A 22,625-nucleotide genomic window follows, 5' to 3' on the forward strand; every position below is an offset into this window, starting at 1 on the left:
GAGAGTTCATAAATCGCCTCCCACCAAACAAAACCATGTGAGTTCACCAGCTTTTGCCTCCGATTCCAGAGTGGATTATGAGATTATTATCTTTCGTATTCAATAGGGTAATTACTCTAATCAGTGAGGGTATTTTAGTGAACCACAGAAAGTGGCATAAAAGAAAAAAAAACAAAATTTGCCTTGGATGCCTTTTCGTGTTTTCCTACTTAGAAGAGAAAAAAATAAGAACATGGTACAGATCAATCCGGTCCCACAGGGATGGACGACGATAGAGACAGTAGACGACTCGGCATGTCCGGATGATGGTGGGCGTGCGGGCCCCGTAGGAGACGAAGATCGGGTGGATTTTCCACTTTCATCGTCCTCGTGACATCGACACTTAATCTAACCGTGAAATGACTTTAATGTCCCTGCCCCTGTCGTCTCTCCTGCGATCTTCTTTTAAAGAAAAAGGAGACTTTTTTTTTTTTTTTTTTTTTTTAAAGAGTAAATAACAGAGTTGTCTGCCGCCATCTTCATGCACAGCTAGCGTGAGTTTAAAGGCAGCATTAAATCTCATTCCTTGATTGCCCTTTTCCCTCTTTACACCCTCCGTAATTCGTTCTTCTGTTAGTCTCTTTCACAATAATTCGTGCTTGTTTCCGACTCTTCCCTCTCTCGACTGCCCTCGCGGTCTCTGTATATATTTACGAGATGTATCATGTGTTTCATCCCTAAACAGCTTCAGACTCAGTTTCGCTAGGTTCTTCGCCGTTGGCAGATGTTGTAGTGTTCGTCACCTGTTCGGTGAATTATGGGTTCGAGAGACATTGAAGAATTGGTATCGGTATCAATCGCTCCAGTAAGAACGAAGGCTGCGAAAGATGTTTCGGACGAAGGAGGAGAATTGCGTACGCCCAAGTCGGAAGATCACATGATCCGGCCAGTTCTGGAGTGTCCGCCGGCGCCGAGGAAACCCCGACCGGTGAAGCGGAAATCCGTCTCGCCACCCGGAGGTTTCTTCCTCGTTCCCCATGATCTCAGCTCCGTCTTCGTTAGACATTACACGTCTCCGAAGAAGATCAAAGCGGGTTGAAGACGGATTTGTTTTATTAGTTATTATTTTTTCAATTCTTGATTGTTTATCTCTGTAGTGTGTAGTGATATTTCTTTTCTACAAATCTCCACGGGGGGGGGGGGAAAGTGATCCGAATTGGTCCTTTTATTTTTTTGCGAATTAAGATGGTAGAAGATCCCGAAGTACTACTACTCTTCAATGGAGGCTTAGTTTTTGTATCTATTGTTTGAAATTCCATAGGTCTCTTATTTAAATCTTGGCAGTTGGAAGACAAAATCCTCTCGTACGAGATGTGCAGATGATTTTGAGAGATAGCTTTGTTCGAATTTCCAGTTTAAGAGGCTACCAAGTCTCATCTCCGTACTGGGGACCCTTAGGCAACTGCTGGTAACTTTCTTTTCCTCCAGCGGGACCCCTGTTGACGACGGGCTGCAACGATCCACCATTATTACTGTGTCTGAAACGTACTCTTCACGATAGAATTGATAAACAGCAGTCCTCGTTGCTGACAATTATGAGAAACGGACGGGGCACTCAATATTCTGATGCAGACTCTGCATCGGTCGTTTTAGTTCTTCAGCTAGAAGATTAGACGAGTTAATATCGGAGACTGAAAGATGGCAATTGCAACGATGTTGATGTTCTGAGACGCGGGATCTCTTCTGAGATAAAAAAAAAAATCAATGTAACAGCGAGACAAAGTTTGAAAACCTATCTTAAAAACGATAATGATCACAAATGAGAACTGCATTACATTACAAACAAGCCGAGCAAAGTTCTAGCTCATGTCTTAGCTAATAAACATCTTGCAGAAAAACACTTTCAATTCCTGTCTGTCTCTGCTCGGGGGAATGATCTGTCAATAGAACTTTCACTAAGACCCATCTGGGAAGGCAGTGCTTCCATTGTCACTCTGGTCAAGCATCTGCATCACCTCGGCTACACCTAAGGCCATTTCCTTCTGAATGGGACCAACTTCAGGCATATCGAATTTTCTCCTCTTCAATGAGCCTAGTTTTCCTACCGGCTGCGGGTCCACAACATCAAGCATGGCCTCTAGCTCCGCCACCATGGACCTCCGTGCAGACCGAACCATATAATCCGCTCCCTACAAAGAATTATCATGTATTTGTAATGATCTTACAATTAACTAAGAAGATGAATAGCAGTAATAGACCAAAACAAGTGAAGCAATACTTTATCTCAGAGGCAGGTAACTACAGGGTGAAGCAAAACAAACCTCTATAGCATCAACAGTAAGGAGCAGCACAATGATTTTCTCGGAGAACCTTTGCCTCTCTTCTGCATCATTGCCAATGCGGCGGCGATAGGAGAAATTGTTAAAACAAGCACGAATCTCTTTCAACTTTGCTTTAGCTACAGCAAGCTCACGAAGCCCTCGAAGTGCTTGAGATCTGCGGACCAAATGAGATCTGAAATAGACTTGGATTATCAAAGCAGCATCTTGTGGAGACAGTTCCTGCTTCTTGCCTTTGTCATTCTTGATGACTAAAGACCTCCTCTTCTCAAAGATCTAATAACCGAGAATAATAAAAGTTAACACCAAGACAAAAACCTCCCTAGAAAAGCATTAGAGTGAACAATTCAACAAAATGGTGTAAAATACAAAATTGGACTTCTAAAACAATGGTTTTGTAACATAGTAACTACTTTCACAAATGTTCTGAACTGCCAACTTCATGTTCTAAACTTGGTACCTTTCTTGACTTGAACTATTACTATATTTTTAGTGAGTTCCTAGATTATACGAGCTTCTTCAGCAGATTCTTGAATGATCAAAACGAAGCAAATCTGTAAAACAATTTAGAGCAGCAAACTCTGATCGGGACCAGACTCAGGCAGATCAACAAAGTTGGATTGGAACTCAGGATGCAGTACCATGATCGAACTCGGGGCGAGACTGAAGGGATTTGGCCAGATCAGAAGAGTTGAGTCCCTCCCAACTAAACTCAGCCAGTCCAAAATCCAATCTGATTTGCCCGACGTGTAAGTTGACTCAGCAAGTCAGAAAACCATGATTTAGAGAACTAATCAGACTCATCAATGTTTTCAATTCATGAATCAGAAACTAAGCAACCAAAAAAACGACATGTCCTGCTTCTCTCGAGGTTTGCTGAGCCAGAGACATATGACATATTAGGTCCCCAATACTAGAAGCCTTCGTTGTCTTAAGAGACTTCAGGACATACAAGCTACATAAATGTGAATTTCAACCGATATGACAAGGTGCCAACTTCAATAAACGCAGCCATTAAAACAGAACTACAAAGAGCAGCTTCAGTCACATTCAGATTTTAAGTTAAACAGAAATTGTAATCTATGAGCTAGAGAAGCTCAAGTGTGCACAACTCTTATAATCAAGTCAACGAACGAACACTAGCAAAACTGAAAAGCAAATAAAACTAGGAAAAATGCCGTTAGCCAAGTCTGAAAAGACCCACATTGTGAAAATCTACATTCCCGAAAGATAAGGAAGAAATAGAGAGAGATCAAATGAAACGAAATAAACCAGCTTCAATCTTTCTGCTCTGTGCTGTGGTCCAAACATCAAATGAGTTCCCACACCAACAATATACCAAAAGATTAATGACAACTAAATCCAGAAAAACATAAATCAAAAGATTAATTAACGATCAAAGAGCGACGATATACCTGTTTCAGAGCAAGAGCAGCCGGATCAACAGGTTCTTCGATCTCTACCAGCCGCAGTGGCTCATTCTTCTTCTTGGGCTTTCCTGTGTTACCGGCAGGAGCCGTCGTGGACTTGAAAGTGTAACTCTTGGAGATCGGAGTGTCCATTCCTTTCCCTTTGACCGCGCTCGTCCATTTGAAGCTCTTCTCGACCCCGCCGGTGAGCTTCCCATCTTTGCCTTTGGCTTGTTTGATCTCCGCCAACCACTTATACTTCTTCTCGACTCCACCATTTTCCGGTCCTTTGTACTCCGAAATCCATTTGTACTTGCGATCTTCAGCACCGGCCTTCCTCGCGTTCAACGCCTGATCGAGCCCTAGCTCAAGCGCCGAGACACGACCGCTGAGGTATTGCAGATGCAAGTCCGCGTCTCTCCGCTCCTCATACCTCTTGAATGCTGACGAAAGCGGGCTTTTCTCGACCTGGATCAGATCGGTCGCCGTTTCGAAGACTTCAAACGGGAAAGGAGGCGAGTAGATCAGATCAAAGGGGTTGGGCTTCGGAGTTACGAGATCAAGACTAAACCCTAACCCTGTCTCCTCCTCTTCAACCAGAAATGGCGAAGTGAATGGGAACAGAAGCGAAGGTTTCGATCGGTGAACTGAAGCTTGCCTATACGTGACAGATGAAGAAGGCTCGAAAAGATCCATTATCTGAAACCTGCTCATAGCTCGCAGAAGTGAGTAATGGTGGATTGCTTAGCAGCAATAGAAGGGGAAGGGGGGGAAACCCAGGTTAAAAAGGGTGAAAGACCAAAAGGGACGGTGGAAAGGCTAAAATGGGAAAGGAGAAAGTGGGAGCCAGAAGGGGGAAAGCAGACGAAGGCAAATAAAAGCAATTTCTTTCGGTTCTCTTCCTAGTTAGAGAAGATAGGACGAAAATGTCAGAGTGTGCGATGTTATCAAATCCACTGGTTTCAAAAGCAAATCTCCATACTATGCTTTAATATTGGAGAGTTAAGAAAGGGAGCACAGCAGATTTACACGATGCATTGGCGAACCCAGTTCACAGTAGTTTAAGGAGAGAGTCCTACAGAAGGCGACGTGCCTTTCGAAGGCTGCTGAGAACGCCGCAGAGAAAGAAATTTGAAAACAATTTATCAAACGTTACGATTTTATTCGTAATATCAAGCAGAGGTCAGACTCGAACGGCCCCCTTCGCAGATTGATCAGAGAGAACTGTCAGGATAAGCATCTAGTGGGGAGTGTAAAGAAAGGCAAAAGACAGAACCAGCAGAGATTCGTCCAATCTTTTGTTGTCGTACGGAGACACTCGAAAAAGTTTCCGACATCTGATTGCAGTTTTGAGTTTTCCAAGTCGACAAGAACTCTCAACTGAGCACCAGTGGTCTAGTGGTAGAATAGTACCCTGCCACGGTACAGACCCGGGTTCGATTCCCGGCTGGTGCATATAAATTTTTTCATGATTTCGATAATAAAATTATAGTGTAAAGAATTACTTTTTGTCCTTTTTAGTATGTCAAATAAAAATTTTAGTGGAAAGTGGAGAATAAATTTATTAATAATATATTTAACTTTGTTAAGATAATTTTATTTAACTTTTTAATTACCAAATAAAACAAATAATTTTAAATATTAAATTAATTAAATATAACAATTAATATACCTTTACTTTTATAATATCTAAATTCTTATTTTTATAATATCTAAATTATTATTCTTAAATTAATAATTTAATATACTATTAAAAATCATGAATATAAAAAATAAATAAATAAAATATTTATTAATAAAATAAGAAAATTTTTTGTTTAGTCTAAATTACTACAATAATTAAAAAATAAAATAAAAAATTAATTAATTATAAAAATAGAATACTTAAACAAAAATATTCAAATTCTTACTTTTACAATATCTTAATTATTACTCTTAATAATTTAATATAATATTATGAATGTAGTAAATAAACATAATATAATACTTTAATAATATAATAATATAAATATTTCCATTAAAATCCATTTAATCTCAGCAAAACAACGAGTACTCATACACAACCGCTCCCAGAAAAAAATTATTGGGAAAACGTACGTCAATCCGAATGCTCTTCATAACCCAACTTCACGTCCTCGTCTTCTTCATAATGAAATTAGTTCACGTGAGTCCCCAGCTGCTCTCCAACACCACCGGAGGATACCTGCCGGCATACAGAAGATAATTATCAGGCATTTGAGGAAACAATATCGATTGTAAGCATATTTGAATGTCCGTTAGATCATTTCAGTGTATCGGAAAGCACTCACAGAGGATTATCGATATAAAAATGCATGAACACAAATTCTAGAGCTTGCTGGAACGTACTTTCAGATATTCTAGGAAATCAGCTTCGGCTTCTAGAATCAACTCCTGATCTTCCCACTCATCACGGTATGTTTCTGGCCGGACCACCCTATTCTCCCCAGTTATATCATACATCTGCTTCCTCCACTCCTCAACAGGAGGATAGTGACACTGGGAAGCAAGCCAATCGTTATATTGAAACTGCAAAAAAATGCCAAATATATTGATCAAGTTAGCAGGATGATGGCGCTGGAACATTCAATGACAAGAAAGTTTTCTTACTTTGGAAATACATCCACATAAGACTAATGAAGGATAAAGCTCGCCTAAAGAGGGTATTCCTTTTGGGATGTATCTGGACCTAATTTTAAGATTATCAGAGTAGATCACCTGTTTTATTATATCAACTCCATGTCCCATTTAGTTTTTATCCTGTTTGTGTTATTCACATCTCAGACCTATTGGAAAATCCTGTAGTTATTAGTTGGAAAAAAAAGGCACATTACTGGACAAATCATGATCCCTTCCCCAAGATTCTGCACTTTTGCATTCAGCAATCAGATGTCTTGTCCAGAATATTAAAAAGTATTGATTAGCTTTACTAAGAGATGTTACCTGACAAGTTGACATATTGTGAGTGTATCTTTTGGGCCAACCAGATGCCTCAAGTTCTGAGTATAAAGCTTTCACATCCTCCATCATCTCCTCGTAGGAAGGAAGTGAAACTCTTCCTGCCAATATAGCAGCTAACCACTTGCTTTGTAGTTCAAACATAGGAAAAGGAATAACCTAAACCAAGAGACAATCCAAAATCACTGTACCACTGCCTGATATGCGTAGTTGATCTTCATGAACAAATATGATAGAACCCCCAAGGGAAAGGTCCTATCTTTTTCTTAAAATTGCAATGATGGGTTGAAAGAAAGAGGTTAAGACGGAAGAAGGTTGGAATAAGAGAGAGAGGAAGAAGAGAAGTAAAGTAGAGGGAGTGGAGAGAGAGCTAAAAGAAAAATAGAGAAGAAGAAAAGAGAGGTGCATGTGTGCTTTTACATAAAATTGGGTTTTACCAAAATACTTCATAAGATGAGGCAACAAACCTTCCAAGGTAGTCCAATAAAAGACAAGAATGGAGCAAGCGACGGAGGAAACATGTGCTTATACAAAGGGCCAACACGGCTGTCATCAACAGTGACAATATCATTTATTTTGAGAAAGGGAAAATGATACTTGTACCTGAAAATCATTCAAAGTATGTCAAACTCAATAGCTCTTGGTGAATATTTCATTAAAAGTTAGGGTTGGTATAGACTAATAATCCTCTTAAACAGTCCTAAAGTACCATGGGCCATCCTTTTTTAGGACAGACTAAGCACAAGAAAATTAACGGTTAGACTGCTATGTATAGACTCTAAAAGGAATACTGCATACAGTGAAACACATATGTTGTGCATACCCAGTGCAATGCAGAATAATGTCAACAAAGACACAACTGCCATCTTTGAATACCACAGTACCATCCTCATTCGCCCTCTCTATCTGCATGTTTTTTGAGCTATATTAGCATATTTAAATCACTGTTGGAGCTAAGTTCTTCAGCATGGACTTATGGAGAGAACCTTTCCAACTCACTCTTCAATTGAGGATGCTTTTACCGTAGAATGAAGCCACATATTATCATAGCCAGGTTGTTTTGTTGACGGCCCATCGGGTGCAGATCTTGAAGATACATGAACTTCCTTGGCAACAGCAGCTATGTCTCTAGAGATGTCAACACCACTAGCAGAACTCCCTATAAGAACAACAACCTGGCCAGAAGAGAAATGACAAATGTACACATTCCTGAAACTTTAATCAATCTATACATGTAAAAGTTCATTTGCTCCAAAACCTCTAGTTAGTTTGATATTGGCATCGAGTATGAACGAGAATACAAAGAAGAATAAAATATAATATATCATGTCATCTACGGTTCTAGTCTCTATCACTTTTCAAGTTTCAAATTCAGTCTTTTATCAGGAAGAAAAAGATTCATTCGCTCCAATTTCAACATTGGAGTCCCACAGAAAACCTGAAAATGGTCTGAATGGCCTGCCAAGAGTCCAAAACAGATGGTTGTCTTTAATTTTAAGAAGACCAAATGTGAGGGAAAAGAACATGAAATTTTAAGATTAATATGTGATAGTAATACAGATCCACTAAGCAAAAAAGAACAGCAGATACAGGACCTATAAAATATCTGATGTCCATAGATTCATTTATGGAATCTCATACTTTATCCTTGAATGGTCTGGGAACACGATAATTGTGGCTGTGTAGCTGCTTTCCGGGCCATGACTCAACACCTGAAAATGCATATAACATCAAACAGAGCACCTAGATAAAAGTCTTAGAGTAGCACCAGACAACAACATAAATGTATGCCTTCACAATACAAGAAACAAACAGAATTTTCTATTTCGTTATCTTTTCTACAATGTACACATACCGTAAATATGTTGTTTCCTTTTCTATAAAGTTCACAGACAGTAAACATGGAAGGTATATGGTGTGCTCTCACGTGAATTAGTTCACTTTTTAGACAAAAATGGGAAGCAAAAGATTGAGATACAGTGATAAAACCTCAAGGGGAAGATCCGATCTTTTTCTTAAATTGCAAGGAGGGATTGAAACAGAGAAGTTAAGAGGGTTGGAATATGAGATAAGGGAAGAAGAGAGAAGTAGAGGAAGAGAGGGAAATAGAGAGAGAGCTACAAGGAAAATAGAGAAGAAGAGAGGATAAAACAGAGGAGAGCTGCTTGGGCATGAATTTGAGAGAGTGATAGGGAGAAGAGGATTTAGAGAGAGCAAACTAAAATAAAATCTTTGGCTTTGGATGGTTTGCTCTAGCCCATTCTTCTCTATTAATAATTTTTCCATTACATCTATTATGAAATTCCTAATTCAATTAAGATTTCCAATTACATCAATCAAAGAAATTAAAATTACATAATTGTAGGAGATTGAACGAGATTGCTAAATTTATTGAAATCCTATCTCTAGAAACTACTGCAGGAATGGAAACTCCAGATTGCTTTGACTCCCTTTTGACCCACTTTTTGAATTCCTAGTTTGCCCTTGATTTGGCTCCCTTTTTCTAGCTATACCCCTCACGTGTTCCTCTTTTGTAGGCACCCCAAAATTTAGAAGTTTGAATGGCGCCCCCTAGATTTTCTAGAAAACAAAATCAAATTACCACTTTTATTATTAAGGTGGCACCGCTTAGACTTTTTAAAAATAAATACCATCCAAATTACCATTTATACCCTTCTCTAGCTTGGTACATGTGTGCTTCTAACTAAAATTGGGTTTTATTATTCCACCTCTTTGGAAGATCAACCTTGCCCTCAAGGTTGAAGTACTGAGAAAGCGTTATAAGAATTTTTCTTCAATTTCCCAAGTTATGTATTTCTTGTTAAGCTCGCTTTGCTTCTGCTGTTGTGTTATGCTAAGTTGGTGGTTGTTGAGCTTGAGAACTAGATCTCGGTGCAACCAAGCTTATCTTAGTGTAGGAACATTTTGGTCTTGGACAATGGTGGGTGGTTGTGCCAAATGGGAAGGTGAGGATTCGGTTATTGGTAGGAATAAGAATTTCTTGTTGGAATGGGTTAGGGTTTTGTTTTGGAAAGTGACTTGAGTTGAGGCTAAGTTGGGAAATAGGGAGGTGATATGTGGTATGTTTCATGGAAGAAATAGGGTGGGGATCTTCATAGGAGGGGGCGGTTGGAAGAGTAGCTAGGTGGTGCATGGTCTGATGGATTTTTTCATGGTTGCAGTGGTGGGGTGGAGAGGATTTGTTTGAGGAGGAGAAGGAGCGACTGAGACAGATGAAGAATATGAGAGAGTTGAGTGAGTTTTATGCGGATGGAACATTCGTAAACTATATGGGTTGGGGAGAGGAGGAAAATAATGAGGGTTTGCTTTTTTTAGATGTAATGTGAATGATTGCATCCGTGGATTGGTTTAGATGATGGCCAAAATTGAGAGTATAAGTGAGATAGTTTTTTGTGCATGGGGAACTTCTATGCTATTGTGGCATTGAGGAGGGTAGTGGTGGGTATGTTGGTGGTGTTTGGAATAGATTAAATTGGTGCGGTGAAATTGTAGATGGATTGGATGGGATTTCATGGTTGGTGGGTAAGGGGTGTGGAGGCTGGATGGAATAATAAGATGAAGGTGAGGGTGTTGTGTTGTAATTTTGGTTTGATAGAGATGGCATAGGTAATAAAACTGATGGTGCGTGATGAACAATTAACTTACCAAAAATAGATTTAGTTGAGGTTTCACGATCTATTGCTTATTGATGAGGGGAAGGAGGTCTTGTAGCCCTTGCTTCCATTCAATGTTGAAACATGTTTGTTAGGTGATGCACCTGCAGTTCCAAATTATTAGGGCTAAACTTATTAATAGCAACAACCTCATGTAATTGTTGCTCCATCCATTTTGTGCTCACCATGCTTCATTTTTCTTTTTTTCTTTTTTGTAGAAGTGATTTTGGAGAAGGGAGAGAGTGTTTAGTGGGACTAGGATGTGATTTAGAAGATCTAGGGTCGTGGGTTTGGCTAAAAATAACTTGGGAGAGAAGTTAGGAATGTTGGGAGAGAGAAAATAGGAGGGAAGAGTTGGTTTCTCCTAAGATGCAGGGATATGGATATATTTTATTTTATTTTATGGATGTGGACCTAATGAGACTCTACAATGAGGTGAAACACAAAGAATATGGTGAATAAATAATTTTTAGGGTTTTAAGGTAATGGGGGAAGGCAAAAGGAGGGCTAGGTCGAATCAGCTCGAAGAATTAAAAAAGAAAATTTTGGAAGAACTGATCTTTATGGCTTCTAATGGTGATATCTCACAACATATAACTCCGAATACCAAACAGCTTGCTCCAAAACGTAGACTCAAATATCTTTAATGATTGTTTGATTGCTTCATTCTGCAGCAAAACCCTAGTTGACTATGATGGGGATATCTCTTTAAAGAGATATCAGATTGACTTGAAACTTGTTGCCTCTAAGAATAGACTCGAATATCTTTCATTCAAATATAATATTGGCACATAAAATATGTTTCATGTGAAGGAGATAATTTGATAGATTGTCGGATCTGTAGTTTGGGCAAATTGATCTTCTATGCGAGTACAACTAAGACAGAAAGGGTTCAGAGTAGGATGCTTTGATACCAATTGATAGAACTACCTTGGGGAAGGTCCTATATTTTTCTTAAAATTATAAGAAGGGATTGAAGAAGAGTGGTTAAGAGGGTTGGAATAAGAGAGAAAGGAAGAAGGGAGAAGTAAGCAAAGGAAGAGAGGGAGATAGAGAAAGGCAAGAAGCAAAATGGAGAATAAGAGAGAAGAGGTACTAGGGCACAAATTTCAGAGAGTAAGAGGGAGAAGAGGATTGAGAGAGAGTAAATTAAAATAAATTCTCTCTATTCATAGTTTTTCCTTTACATCTACTAGGAAATTCCAAATTCAATTAGGATTTCTAATTATATCAAACAAGAAAATTAAAATTACACACTTGTAGGAGATTGAATGAGATCACTAAATTGATTGAAATCCTATCTTTGGAGAATGCTTCAAGAATGGAAACTCCAGATTGCCTTGACACCCTTTTGACCAGCTTTTTAAATTCATAGTTTGCCTTTGAGTTGGCTCACTCTTCCAAGCCATGACCCTTCGGTGCTCTTTTTTTAGGTACCTCAAAATTTAGAAAGCTTGGATGGTGCCTCCTAGATTTTCTATAAAACAAAATCAAAATACAACTTTTAGATGCCGCCCTAAGACTTTTTAAGAATAACTGTCCCCGAATTATACTTTATATCCATCTACTATGTAGGTACATGCATGATTTTACAGAAAATTGGGTTTTATCGTTCAGGAGGAATGAAACATGAAGAAACGTCAGCAAGGATAATGGTACCTGGAATCTCGGCAAGATGGGGCTCAGTAAAATGCCCACAACAGATGACAACACCATCATAAAACTCATCACGGCCAGTCGCCTTTTTACCACCCTCTTCTCCAATCTTCCGGGATTTCACTACCCATTTGCCGTCCTCCGCCACTCCCACGTGATACACCTCCGTCTCGAATCTCACCAACTCCTTCAACCCAAAATCGCCAGCGAAATCTTCCAGATAGAGAAAAACTTCTCGGTGACCCGGAAACCTCCTAGAATCCCTTCCGCGCTTCCGGACGAAGGGATAATCGCGGAATCCCATCGACTCCCTCGGAAGATTGGTTCTCAACGATTGGTACAGACTGGTATGCACTATCTTTCTGAAGGGATCCGAGCTTAGCGGGTCGGAATCGACGTTAGGGTCGTAAACCCACGTTCCCCCAACCTGGTTCCCCCGCTCGAAAACCACAACACTATGCCCTTCCCGACGGAGCTCGCGAGCTGTGACGAGACCGGCGGCACCGGCGCCGATAACAGCCATGTGGCGCGAGAATTTGGCGGGTCCATCAGGCGGCGAGAGCCGGGAGAAAATGGCGGAGCTGAGTTGAGTGGCGACGGCCATGAGATGACCCTAGGAGAAGAGGACGATCGCAGGAAGAGGACACAAGAGGGGCGCCACGGAATGATTGGTCGCAATGGTAATACAGTAATACTCATAAAACCGAGGGTGGTTTTACTTACCTTAAGATTTAAGCGTCCCCACCCAAGCATACTTCCTCGGACAAATTGGTATTGGCCTTGAGTCCCCTGCAACGTTCAAATATGAGAGGCATGTCAGGTCAACAAAGTGGAATTAATCAATAGAGATGGGCTATCATGGAGAGTAACAATGATGGTTCAAGATTGGATTAATTAAATGACCAAGATATAAGAGTTAGAGGTCAAAAGTCATGGTAGACATTTTGTCAAATGATGTTATATTTAGGGCTAAAAATTATGATTAAGTTAGTAGATTAGTGTTGTTAGAACATAATCGAATTGGTCGGTTTAACTAGAGAGAGAATTCAAAACCATGACCAAGTACCTACTAGAAAATGATGTAACAATCAACCAAATATTGATTCATGTCCAACATTAACCAAATAATATACATACTAACCCGATTGAACCAAACACAGTCATCCTATCGGTTTAATGGCCAATTTGTTTGTAATAACATCGGGTATAATATGATAGGATGGAGTCCCATGATCTTTTTTTTATTATTATGTTTGTATATCTAATGGTAGGTTTAAGGTACACTTGTGCATATTACTTAGTGGTAATTAGGATCAGGTTATCCAAAACTTATCCCCCACTTAAAATAACCCTCCACTCTTTCAAGGGTTTTTGTAGGGATAGGCATGAAAAATAATAAATTATAAAATTAAGCAATATAAAATAATTTATTATAATAATCAAATTTATTTCTAACAAAAAAATTAATAAAAACGTAATTTTTTTATTAAATTTATATGTAATTATAAAATATACTTACCTAGGTCAGATATTGAATTAGCAACTAAAGGAAAATTAATTAATAGTCATGTAATTGGTTTCTTAATCTGAACTATGTGAGAGCAAAACACAAACGACAATGGAGGTTCGGAAGAGGATTGAGCAATCACCTATGTACTAATCAGCAAATCAAAGGTCTAATTCGTAGATTCAGAGAAGAGTCCAAGTGAAGAACCTGAAGCTCGGAAAAAAAACCCAGCACCAAAACCGAAACGAATGAGTTGCATTAATTCTGGGTTAGAAGCTAACATCGGACAAACTTAGTTGGTTTACACTTTACGGTTTGATCTCCCACTCGTGTTATCTTCCCCTCGGATGTTCTGCCAGAGGGCCAGGCCACGTCGAGGCCAGAAGCAGACAAGCGGATGGTACGTTTTTAGTCGTTTTTCTATTTCTTTCCTGGGAGGGGAGAAAAGGTGATGGGGGTATTCATGGCAATTTCGTACTCAGTGGAAGCTGTCGCTTTACTGAGCGGAGACTGGTCGGTTCGGTCAGGTCCGGAGAGTAGGAAAATCTGAAAATTCGGAATTCAGAAGAATCAAGCAGAACTCGTTTTTTTTTTTTTTTGTTTCTTTCATCTCATGTTTTCCGTTTCGTTTCATGGAAGGAATCGCATGACCGGCCCCCTGTCTTCGCTTTTGGTTTTCTCTCTCTCTCTACAGGAAACCGAAAAAGGACGGACGAGTGGTACTCTTTTTCCTTTCTCTTGCTTTACCCCTGTTTCTGATTCTTCTGCAGCAAGTGCAGACGGCTATTCCGTTCTCTTCTCGCTACGCCTTGTCGATGGGTTGATCTTCTTCTCTATTGTCTGGAACGTCAGTGCTTCGTGATTCCATCTTCTTTCCTCCTCTTGGCTTCTTGTCTGTTCTTCTTTATTCCTCTGCTTCCGAGCCCAAAAGCAGCAAAGATACGAAGTCTCCAAAGTCCCTTTTCGTTGACGCTACTTTTTTTTCCTCTTTTTTCTTCTGGTGCGAACACTTCTCGGTGTTTATTGAAGCTCATGGTTGGTCGCTCTATCTGGGTTTCTTCGAATGTCACGTAAGTCTTCTTCTTCTTTCTTAACTCTCTAGATGATTTTCTTTTTGTTTCTCGCGTTTTAGTGAGATGGGTGTAGACCGTTTTGGTAGGATGGGTTGAATTTGAAGGTTCTTTGCCTGAAGGTTTCTGGTATTTCGGTACAATATCGCGATGTAATCAAAATGGGTAGATGGGTTCCATTATCCTGTTCTAATTGATTCCATAACTCAAGTATCGTCGCCCCAATATAAGAACCAATTTAGTGAAGCGTCTGTTCAATGTTTGGACAGATTTCTGGTTTTTCTTCGTTTTTTTCTCCTTCCTTTATGCTTCCGTTATTATTTTTTACTTCCATCTCAACACGTGTAGCAAGGAAAACTGATAGTTATGCGTAAATCAAATCGTGGGGCAAAAGAATTGTTTGATTGTCTGCAAATTGCAGAAAAAAATGTCGTCTGTTTCCGTTTGCGATATCTTCATGCTTTGGTGTTTCTTGCTCTTCTTTAAATTTTTGTTCATTTATGAAAATTATCATGCAGGAATGGGGCTTGAGGTGGTGAGTGAAAGATACTGGCCGACCTCTGTCACTATGAGGGATCCAGATTCTATTAAGAGAAGTGATTTCTGGTCTGAATTGCATGAGAATGTAATGCCCGCAGGCGGACCATCCAGTCTCAGATCCATGCAAGTAAATGCTGATTCTCTAAAAGAAGTTTTTAAGCGAACGATTCTCAACCATGAGGCTATATTCCGGAAACAGGTAGAATTCTTGATTAGCGTCTGTCCTGGTGCGTATTTCTCAGAGAAGCTGCAAATAGGGTATTAAGGATGAGATTTCTTCTTCAAATGCTTTAGGTTTATGAACTTCATCGACTCTACCGAGTACAACAGAGGTTGATGAACGACCTCAGGCGCAAAGAGCTTCAAACACAGCCATTGGACATGCAAAGAAGTCCAGAATCGTCCGAAAAGACAGCAGATGCCTTCCCCATCTTTTGCTCTTCAATGGTAAATCCAGCCTTGTTAATGAATTCAAAGAGTGAGAACGTCAATCACACTTAAGTTTAATATAGAAAAAATGTGCAGGTTGGGTTGACACTCAAGGACATTGGCAAGACCGCCAAGGAATATAATGGATCCTATTTTAAAGTTCAAGAGAGACCATCTGTGAACCTGCAACTTCCAGCTGATGAATACATTGATAATTCTGGTGCAGAATCAATTAGTGATTTCTCCAAGTCAAAGGAATTTCTTGGTAGCAAAATTGATGCTGATGCAAATGGGGTGAAGCTTCCAGTTGTTGATTCCAGATACAGCCTGGATGCTACCAGGGAAAACTCATCTCCTGAGAATATTCATTTGGAGGTGGAAGCTCCGGGCACCTTTGGTGGGGAAAACTGTAGGTCTCATGGGCAAGCTGTAATTGAACCAACCTTCTCAGTAGGAACAAGAACTCTGCAAGAGCATAAACCGTTTGATCTTAATGACGGTGAGTATTCTATCTAAAATATTCCATCAAAATTTTATGTTTCTGGGCTTTGACATTTCAAATGTTTACAAAATGATCACTTAGTTATTCTGTTTCATTCAATTTCATGACAGACATCTTCACAAGTTGTACTTGTCTATATAATTGCATAATTTCATGAACCTTGATACTGTCTTTATTATTAAAAGATAATGTTGCTTGATAGCAGAGAGATGCAGCTTTTGACTCAAGGACCACATCTGGTACCTATTTATTAAATGTCTTAAGTTCAGGCCTGACTGGTGTCTTTAGAGTAAGCAATCTCAAATTTTGGATGAGATGGTTCTGTTCTATTTGGATGCGCATATTTGTTTCACCCAAAGTCTGTAACTAGAATATCCTGGAAATTGGAGTGATGCTCTGTGATTTCTTAGCTTTGGAGATGGTATCGTGTGAGTTAATATAAGCAATACAGCCATGGAAACAAAAGAACATGTATCTTCAGAGTTTAACTAATGCATTGAAGTGTTATAAGGGCTTGTTTTTTTGCAGAATGCCTTGAAGACAGCTGTTCAATTGATATTTCTGCCAATGAAAAGAAATCAACTTCCTACAAAGGTCTATCTATTGACCTGAATGAAGGTCTGCCAGGCAGGCCACTATTTGCTTCTGAAGAGCCTCTCTCAATCTTCACTTGTGCTGCCGCCGGCTCTTCAGACTCCTATGAGCGCCTGCATTATGGTAATTTGCAAGCTTCTGAACAGAGTCCTAACCTGAAAAAAAAGATTTGGACTTGTAATGTAGGGGAACTGGATCATATAGCTGGTACATCAAAACCTCAGAGGGACATGGGGAATGAGAATTCACAGCATAGTGTCTTTGGTGTGAAAGAAAAACCAAGCTTTGAAGGGTATTCATCTCAAGTACATTTTGGTTCACAAGGAGTTGAAAATGAAAGTGGGGACTTGTCACTAGAACAGCTGAATGACGTTCAACATGGTAATTGCCAATCGAATATCTCATCTATTAATGTTTCTAACCAAACAGAAACACATGTATACTCATCAGTTGGAAGTACACAACTGCCACAAACAAAGAGGCCTTTGGTGCCTAGGGAAACAAATTCTGAAAAAAGTGAAGAAGATACAGTATCTTCGTTCCAGCCTAGAAGGCATGTTGTCCAAGGGACCATCTCTGGTTCTTCAAACAATCAATTGGCTGGGCATGGTAATGAACTCTGTCCAAGGGTTGAATGTACTGAGGATTTCGTGTGTATGGGAAAGGGCTTGCAATCTGCAAGACATAAGCACAAGCATGGGAATTCAAGATTCTCAGATAAGTCTAGAAATTCTCAACCAGAGCCACAGGTCACTGCTACTAGCTTAGATAAGCAAGAACAAGTTGTTGAGACCTGTTATCATGCTCACCTACTGGAGGAAATGTGCAGTTACTCACCACTGGATTCTCAACAGCAAAATGAACAGAGGCAAGAGGGGCCAATTGAAATAGATAGTACTGTCCATAGAGCTGCAGAGTCACTTCTGCATATCGCACAAGAAAACTCTGCAACTAGTGTAAGTGGCATTGCTGATGCAGGACATGTGGAGATGGACAGTGCGGGAAAATGCCAAGAGCCCCAGCATTCTTGTGATTCTTATGAATCAATTGCATTGATGCTGACAGAGAGCAGCTCACAGGAGTACTTGTCATCGACAAAGCCCGCAAAAGAGAATGTAACAGAGGAGACTACTTGTGTAGGCGTATCGAAATCAAGAAGAGGAATGCGAACTAGGGATTTCCGGAGAGATGTGCTCCCTGGTCTCGTATCTCTTTCGAGGCATGAAATATGTGAAGATCTGCATACAATAAATGAGGTGATTCAATCCTCTGAGTCTAGAAGGAATAGGCCCCGGAAAGAAAACTGGGGAATGATCACAAGGAGCCGACGATCAAGGGTACATTGATTGTTGAAAGAGTAGCTGAACTTCCAGATCTGACGCTTTGCGATTGCAGACTGTCTGAGTTTTGAATTGGGTCATTGCTATGATCGGGGATAAAGTTGCTGAACAAGTTGTCGACATTTAGGATCTTTTGTTACTGAAAATCTTCAATAGTTTACTTGCATTTCATGCTTGTCCATCAGTCACCACTAACAAGGGGCAGGTTCAGTTATGCTGGAGAGTGATTCACATGTATGGCAAATATTTTTGAATCTTCCAGAAGGTATTGGAGACAAGTGCTTGTTGGCTTTGCCCTAGGCGACCTGAACTGTAGTCTTTACCTTCAAACTTTTACACTGCAGTGAAGTCCGCCCTCGTCATAAATGTTATCTGACAATCTGAAGCTGTAGTTTATATCAACTTCTGACCATATAGTTACTGAGTATGCTTATTGACTATCTGACAGGTTATTACATTTTACATCCGTTTTAGTTGGTTCCTGCAGAAGCTTTCAATTTTGTTCTTCAAATTGGAGAGAATCCCAATATAGGAAAGAAATGGTTGCTCTCGTCTGTCTTCTTCGATATTCTTATGAGAAACTCAAGCCTCTTTCTGGAGTAATTAGCAATGGTTTCCGCTGTCTGAGCAGCTGGAACTTCCCAATTTCTGAATGGCTTTCAGACACGTTATGTATGTCTGGCCAGAGGTCAGGATCTAGAATACTCCTCAGTCCTCATCAGTCGGGAAGACGACAATTCAGTTTGGTCATTTCCACAAATTTATCACTGGTTGATCCTCTTGAAGACGTAGCTTGCCAATCAACCCGCACCAAACTGGTTCTGGGAACCTCAGAGAGCACATTTTTTGACAGAAACATGCAAGGCATCGCGCCAGTGCCAGTAATACTCAACTCATCGCACCAGTGCCCATTTGAAGGATGCGTGTTTGCTACCTTTGAGTGTTGCGTAATCATCTTCATTCTTAGTTGACAAATACATTAAAATATTGCGATTCGAAACCCATTTGTTAAGCATTATCATGGAATTTGAACCACTAAAATATAATTTCCAGTTGATCAGAATTTTAAGAAAAGAAACAGGGAACTAAGAGCCAAGACCCTTTTAGTGTTGGATTAAGAAATCTGGAGCAGGATGACAGGCAATGGCGCGAGGATGGGATGTGCAGATTGGATCGGTGGATCCCAGATAAATTAAAGAAATGGAGAACACCAACACCTCAGAGGAGGAGAGATAGGTGTATATTTGGTTGATGTCAGCAATGCGGAAATGCCAAAAGAAGGCCATGATGTAGACTCCATTACTTGTTGAATTTGGTTGAGTGGCGGATTAGATTCATCGTCGAGTGAAATAATTCCACATACACCCAAAAATGTCCACCCAAACTTTGGATTTCTGTCTGGCCTCTTACTTGGAAAGGAAACAAACCTGCTTTTATTCATATACAATTCCTGGTTTGCCGAAGCTTATCAACTTCATTTTACATACGTGGAGTCCCTTAATCTGCAGTTCAACCGTGCAGTCACGATATCTTTCGTTTATAAAAATGACCCAGAACCCATCGTCCTCCATCTCTTTTTCTGATATTCGATCGAAGACTCCGTTTTGGAATCGCTGTTAACCTTAAAAAGGAGGTCTGTGTAGTGGATTGCATGAATGAAAGCACCTTTGACTTTAGCGGCATGTATTTGGCACTCGCAAAGACGATCGAGTAGATCAATATCATCTCATCCGCACAGGTGATGTTCTGGGTTTTGTTTCGTATCCGATGAAAGATCTGTTCTGTGATGCTTTTCTTCCTTTCTGGGTCTTGGGTTTCTGAATTTGAGGTTCATGGCTGGTTTGGTCGATCAAAGCCACAATAAGTGGATGGGTATTACCTGTTTCGCTTGCTCTTTGGTTCCTTCCCTGGAGCTCTGCTTGGGATGCTCTGGGTTTGAGCGTTCGTCGTCTAGTGAGTTTCTCGCAGTGATTTGTTGAGCGATGTTGAGTTTTGATTGCCGCGCCATGAAGGAAGAACCGGAGTTATGTTTTCCTGTGGCTCTGAGGTGGGATTTCAAAGTCCAAGAAGCTGCTCAGACCAGCTTAAAATCAGCACACGATCTCTTTAGCAGTATCTCCGGGCACAAACAAGGGAGGAGCATTCATGAATTTAGCGCTATTGCCGAAGGAGCTATTGCAGAATTCGAGAAACTGCTCTCCCTTCTCGATAGCTCCTTGCCAAATTCTAAGAGAATCAGAAAAGGTCCTGTACCCAAAACTTCAAGCATCAATCCGAGAGAATTAATGGAAAATTCAAATCGAAATCTTAAGCCCCCTGTTGCCCAGGCGTCACAGCGGCATCCGCCCAGGTGCCCCACGCCCAGCCTGACACTCTCCAACTGTTTCAATTTGTATCGCCAGTCGCAGCCTCCAATGTTGCCGCGTTGCTTCCCTGTAACGGATCTTGACTTGCCAACAGCTTCACTATTGCGATTGGATAGCTGCGTCAATCAAGTTTCAACAACAATACCCTCCAGACAATCCTTCGTTTCTTCGATAAGTTTGGATGGAAAAAGCTATGATAGGCGGATGTTGCAGTACTCAACCTCGTCAATTCAGTCCGTCCCTGATGATTTCTCGATAAAATTTGGAGGAAAGAGCGAAGAAGGAAGTACTAAATGCGCTGCCTCTGCTGAAGGATGTCACTGCTCAAAGCGAAGGTGGGGCCTCTTCCCATTTCCTCCTACTCCACTCCCCGAGTTTCGGTTCCTTTAAAATTTTATTTTTTCAGTAAAGAAAATCTGAAGATAGCAAGGATCAAAACATTAGATAGATGACTAACTGTTCAGACTATTCTGGGTTTCGTCATGATTCTGTTTTGAGCTGTTTATGTTGATGAGCCATGGCTTTCTTTCACTTCCTTCCAGTTTGACAATCTTCCTTGTGCATTGTCAAGCAGGAAGCTCAGGATAAAAAGATCTGTTAGAGTTCCAGCCGTGAGTAGCAAATTATCTGATATACCTTCTGATGACTTCTCATGGAGAAAGTACGGGCAGAAACCCATCAAAGGCTCTCCTCATCCCAGGTAATACAACCTCTTCTACCTCTTTTCTGCTAAAAATACAGTTCTTCTACATTCAAAGAAAACTCTATCGAGATGAAAATCTAATGTTGACACTGAGGAACCAAAAATTTTCTTATCTGAAGGAGCTACTACAAGTGCAGCAGCATGAGGGGTTGCCCTGCAAGAAAGCACGTCGAGCGTTGTTTGGATGATCCCACCATGTTGATCGTCACCTACGAAGGAGACCACAACCACTCCAGAATCACATTCCCTATGCTCGGCACCGTAAGCAAGCCATAGCAGCATATGGAACTCAAAAGGAACCTCCTTCTCCAGGCAGAAGCTGTTTGTAGCTGGCCGCCCTTTTCTCCCTCTGTCCAATCTTGGCAACTGCAAATAATATCAGAAATCTGTGGAGCAGAGAATTCCAAGTACTTGTACAATTTGTGGTGGTTTAATCACCTTCAAAGCCTAGTTTTCCACAAACGGGATCGCTTCAAATACATAGAGTGCTGTAAATATCATGATCTCAAACGTTTCTGTATGATCCTACCCTTAGCGATCATAAAGGCTTCTGAAGTTAATTCGCTCTTACCTATCTGGGTGGATGGGTTCTAGTATTACTGCTTACCTAGGGCACTCCCACTTAAACCAAACCATGGAGTTTAGATCTATTAATAAACATATGTATACGATCAAAATCCGACATTGGTTAGAAGTGGAGAGGATCTTGGATACATAAGTGTGAACACTATTTGGGTAAAGCCCAAGAGCAAATCCATGAAGGTTTAGGCCCAAAGTGAACAATATCATACCAATGTGGAGATTAGTGCTAAAGTTAAGTCCCCTTTCTGATTACAAGATGAATCGTACCCATCTCTTCATATGATTATAAGAACGTTTAAGTTAAACAAAACATTATAGGAGACATAATGAATCCAATCCTATACTGATACGCAAGAGACAACTCTAGTTAGGTAGATGTTTTGGCGAGAATCTAGCCTTATTTTCTCCTCGACAAAGTCATGTTCCATGTCCCCTTCCAACCCTTACAACGTCTCTACTTGACTACATTTCCCATCTTCTCCAAATCATACCATCCTCAATAAGCTAAATTCTCATAATTATGCTCCCAGAAAGAGATAGAGCTTGACTTGCAGTTGCAGACCAAATTCTCTCTGGAAAATAAAATTCCAACACAACTTCCGTCACCCAAACCAGTCTCCCAGACAATCCTTAGTCCTCCGCAACAGACAAAGTGGACGAACACTCCCTGCAATCATTCCCCTTCTCTCTTTCACGATCACTCACACTGGATTTCTCATATTTTGTGACTGTAAAAAGTGGCCACTTTATAAAAGGCAAGGCCAATAAGTGTCGGCCAAGCTCTTATTTTGTGTTACGTTGAGCACCGTCAATGGAGGGTTTATTGGTGGGTGCCCGCACAGACTCGTCCGCCCTTCCTTCTATAATCATGTCCTCTTTCCGACTTTTCCATTGAGAGCAACGGAGAAGAGAATTGAAGAAGATGACTGGGTGAGGTACAGCCGCGTAAGTTCTTTAAG

The 22,625-nt window shown here is 40.4% G+C and overlaps 4 protein-coding genes and 1 non-coding gene across 5 annotated transcripts; 3 read left to right on the plus strand and 2 right to left on the minus strand.

Moving 5' to 3' along the window:
- Positions 1-1,776: 1,776 nt before the first annotated feature.
- LOC137934627 (BAG family molecular chaperone regulator 7-like) lies at positions 1,777-4,782 on the minus strand. The gene is made up of 3 exons (XM_068779074.1): positions 3,734-4,782; positions 2,301-2,594; positions 1,777-2,168 (listed from the first exon to the last, which is right to left on the minus strand). Exons 1-3 carry the CDS (start codon positions 4,439-4,441, stop codon positions 1,935-1,937), a joined length of 1,236 nt encoding a protein of 411 aa, XP_068635175.1. The 5' UTR covers positions 4,442-4,782; the 3' UTR covers positions 1,777-1,934.
- Positions 4,783-5,111: 329 nt separating this feature from the next.
- On the plus strand, positions 5,112-5,182 carry TRNAG-GCC (transfer RNA glycine (anticodon GCC)). The gene has a single exon. It is a non-coding gene; the product is annotated as a tRNA-Gly (tRNA).
- A 515-nt stretch (positions 5,183-5,697) lies between these two features.
- On the minus strand, positions 5,698-12,655 carry LOC137934044 (flavin-containing monooxygenase FMO GS-OX-like 5). The gene is made up of 8 exons (XM_068778238.1): positions 12,037-12,655; positions 8,345-8,415; positions 7,726-7,878; positions 7,527-7,609; positions 7,171-7,306; positions 6,689-6,862; positions 6,095-6,274; positions 5,698-5,930 (listed from the first exon to the last, which is right to left on the minus strand). The coding sequence occupies exons 1-8, from the start codon at positions 12,635-12,637 to the stop codon at positions 5,883-5,885; spliced, it is 1,446 nt and encodes a 481-aa protein (XP_068634339.1). The 5' UTR covers positions 12,638-12,655; the 3' UTR covers positions 5,698-5,882.
- A 1,572-nt stretch (positions 12,656-14,227) lies between these two features.
- LOC137934582 (uncharacterized) lies at positions 14,228-18,524 on the plus strand. The gene is made up of 5 exons (XM_068779010.1): positions 14,228-14,610; positions 15,129-15,349; positions 15,445-15,597; positions 15,676-16,078; positions 16,610-18,524. Exons 1-5 carry the CDS (start codon positions 14,604-14,606, stop codon positions 18,019-18,021), a joined length of 2,196 nt encoding a protein of 731 aa, XP_068635111.1. The 5' UTR covers positions 14,228-14,603; the 3' UTR covers positions 18,022-18,524.
- A 1,344-nt stretch (positions 18,525-19,868) lies between these two features.
- On the plus strand, positions 19,869-21,425 carry LOC137967061 (probable WRKY transcription factor 11). Its single transcript, XM_068813485.1, has 3 exons — positions 19,869-20,716; positions 20,956-21,081; positions 21,204-21,425. The coding sequence occupies exons 1-3, from the start codon at positions 19,998-20,000 to the stop codon at positions 21,358-21,360; spliced, it is 1,002 nt and encodes a 333-aa protein (XP_068669586.1). The 5' UTR covers positions 19,869-19,997; the 3' UTR covers positions 21,361-21,425.
- Positions 21,426-22,625: the final 1,200 nt, after the last annotated feature.

The sequence above is a fragment of the Aristolochia californica genome, unplaced genomic scaffold (assembly GCF_029961685.1).
Source record: "Aristolochia californica isolate CCGP_79_NKW_82.1479 unplaced genomic scaffold, dmAriCali1.0.hap1 SCAF_6, whole genome shotgun sequence".
Lineage (NCBI taxonomy): Eukaryota > Viridiplantae > Streptophyta > Magnoliopsida > Piperales > Aristolochiaceae > Aristolochia > Aristolochia californica.

Bases quoted from the DNA above. Each gene is read 5' to 3' on its own strand.
- LOC137934582 (XM_068779010.1), top strand. The intron at 15,350-15,444 runs GTAGAATTCTTG...CAAATGCTTTAG, and splicing joins AGGCTATATTCCGGAAACAG to GTTTATGAACTTCATCGACT. The intron at 15,598-15,675 runs GTAAATCCAGCC...AAAAATGTGCAG, and splicing joins CCATCTTTTGCTCTTCAATG to GTTGGGTTGACACTCAAGGA.
- LOC137934044 (XM_068778238.1), bottom strand. From the start codon at position 12,637: ATGGCCGTCGCCACTCAACTCAGCTCCGCCATTTTCTCCCGGCTCTCG. The intron at 8,416-12,036 runs GTACCATTATCC...ATGCATTTTCAG, and splicing joins CCATCTTGCCGAGATTCCAG to GTGTTGAGTCATGGCCCGGA. The intron at 6,275-6,688 runs GTAACATCTCTT...ATTTTTTTGCAG, and splicing joins ACAATATGTCAACTTGTCAG to TTTCAATATAACGATTGGCT.
- LOC137967061 (XM_068813485.1), top strand. From the start codon at position 19,998: ATGTTGAGTTTTGATTGCCGCGCCATGAAGGAAGAACCGGAGTTATGT. The intron at 20,717-20,955 runs GTGGGGCCTCTT...ATTGTCAAGCAG, and splicing joins TGTCACTGCTCAAAGCGAAG to GAAGCTCAGGATAAAAAGAT. The intron at 21,082-21,203 runs GTAATACAACCT...TCTTATCTGAAG, and splicing joins AAAGGCTCTCCTCATCCCAG to GAGCTACTACAAGTGCAGCA.
- LOC137934627 (XM_068779074.1), bottom strand. From the start codon at position 4,441: ATGAGCAGGTTTCAGATAATGGATCTTTTCGAGCCTTCTTCATCTGTC. The intron at 2,595-3,733 runs GTATATCGTCGC...CTCGGTTATTAG, and splicing joins CTGCTCTTGCTCTGAAACAG to ATCTTTGAGAAGAGGAGGTC. The intron at 2,169-2,300 runs GTTTGTTTTGCT...AATTCTTTGTAG, and splicing joins TTACTGTTGATGCTATAGAG to GGAGCGGATTATATGGTTCG.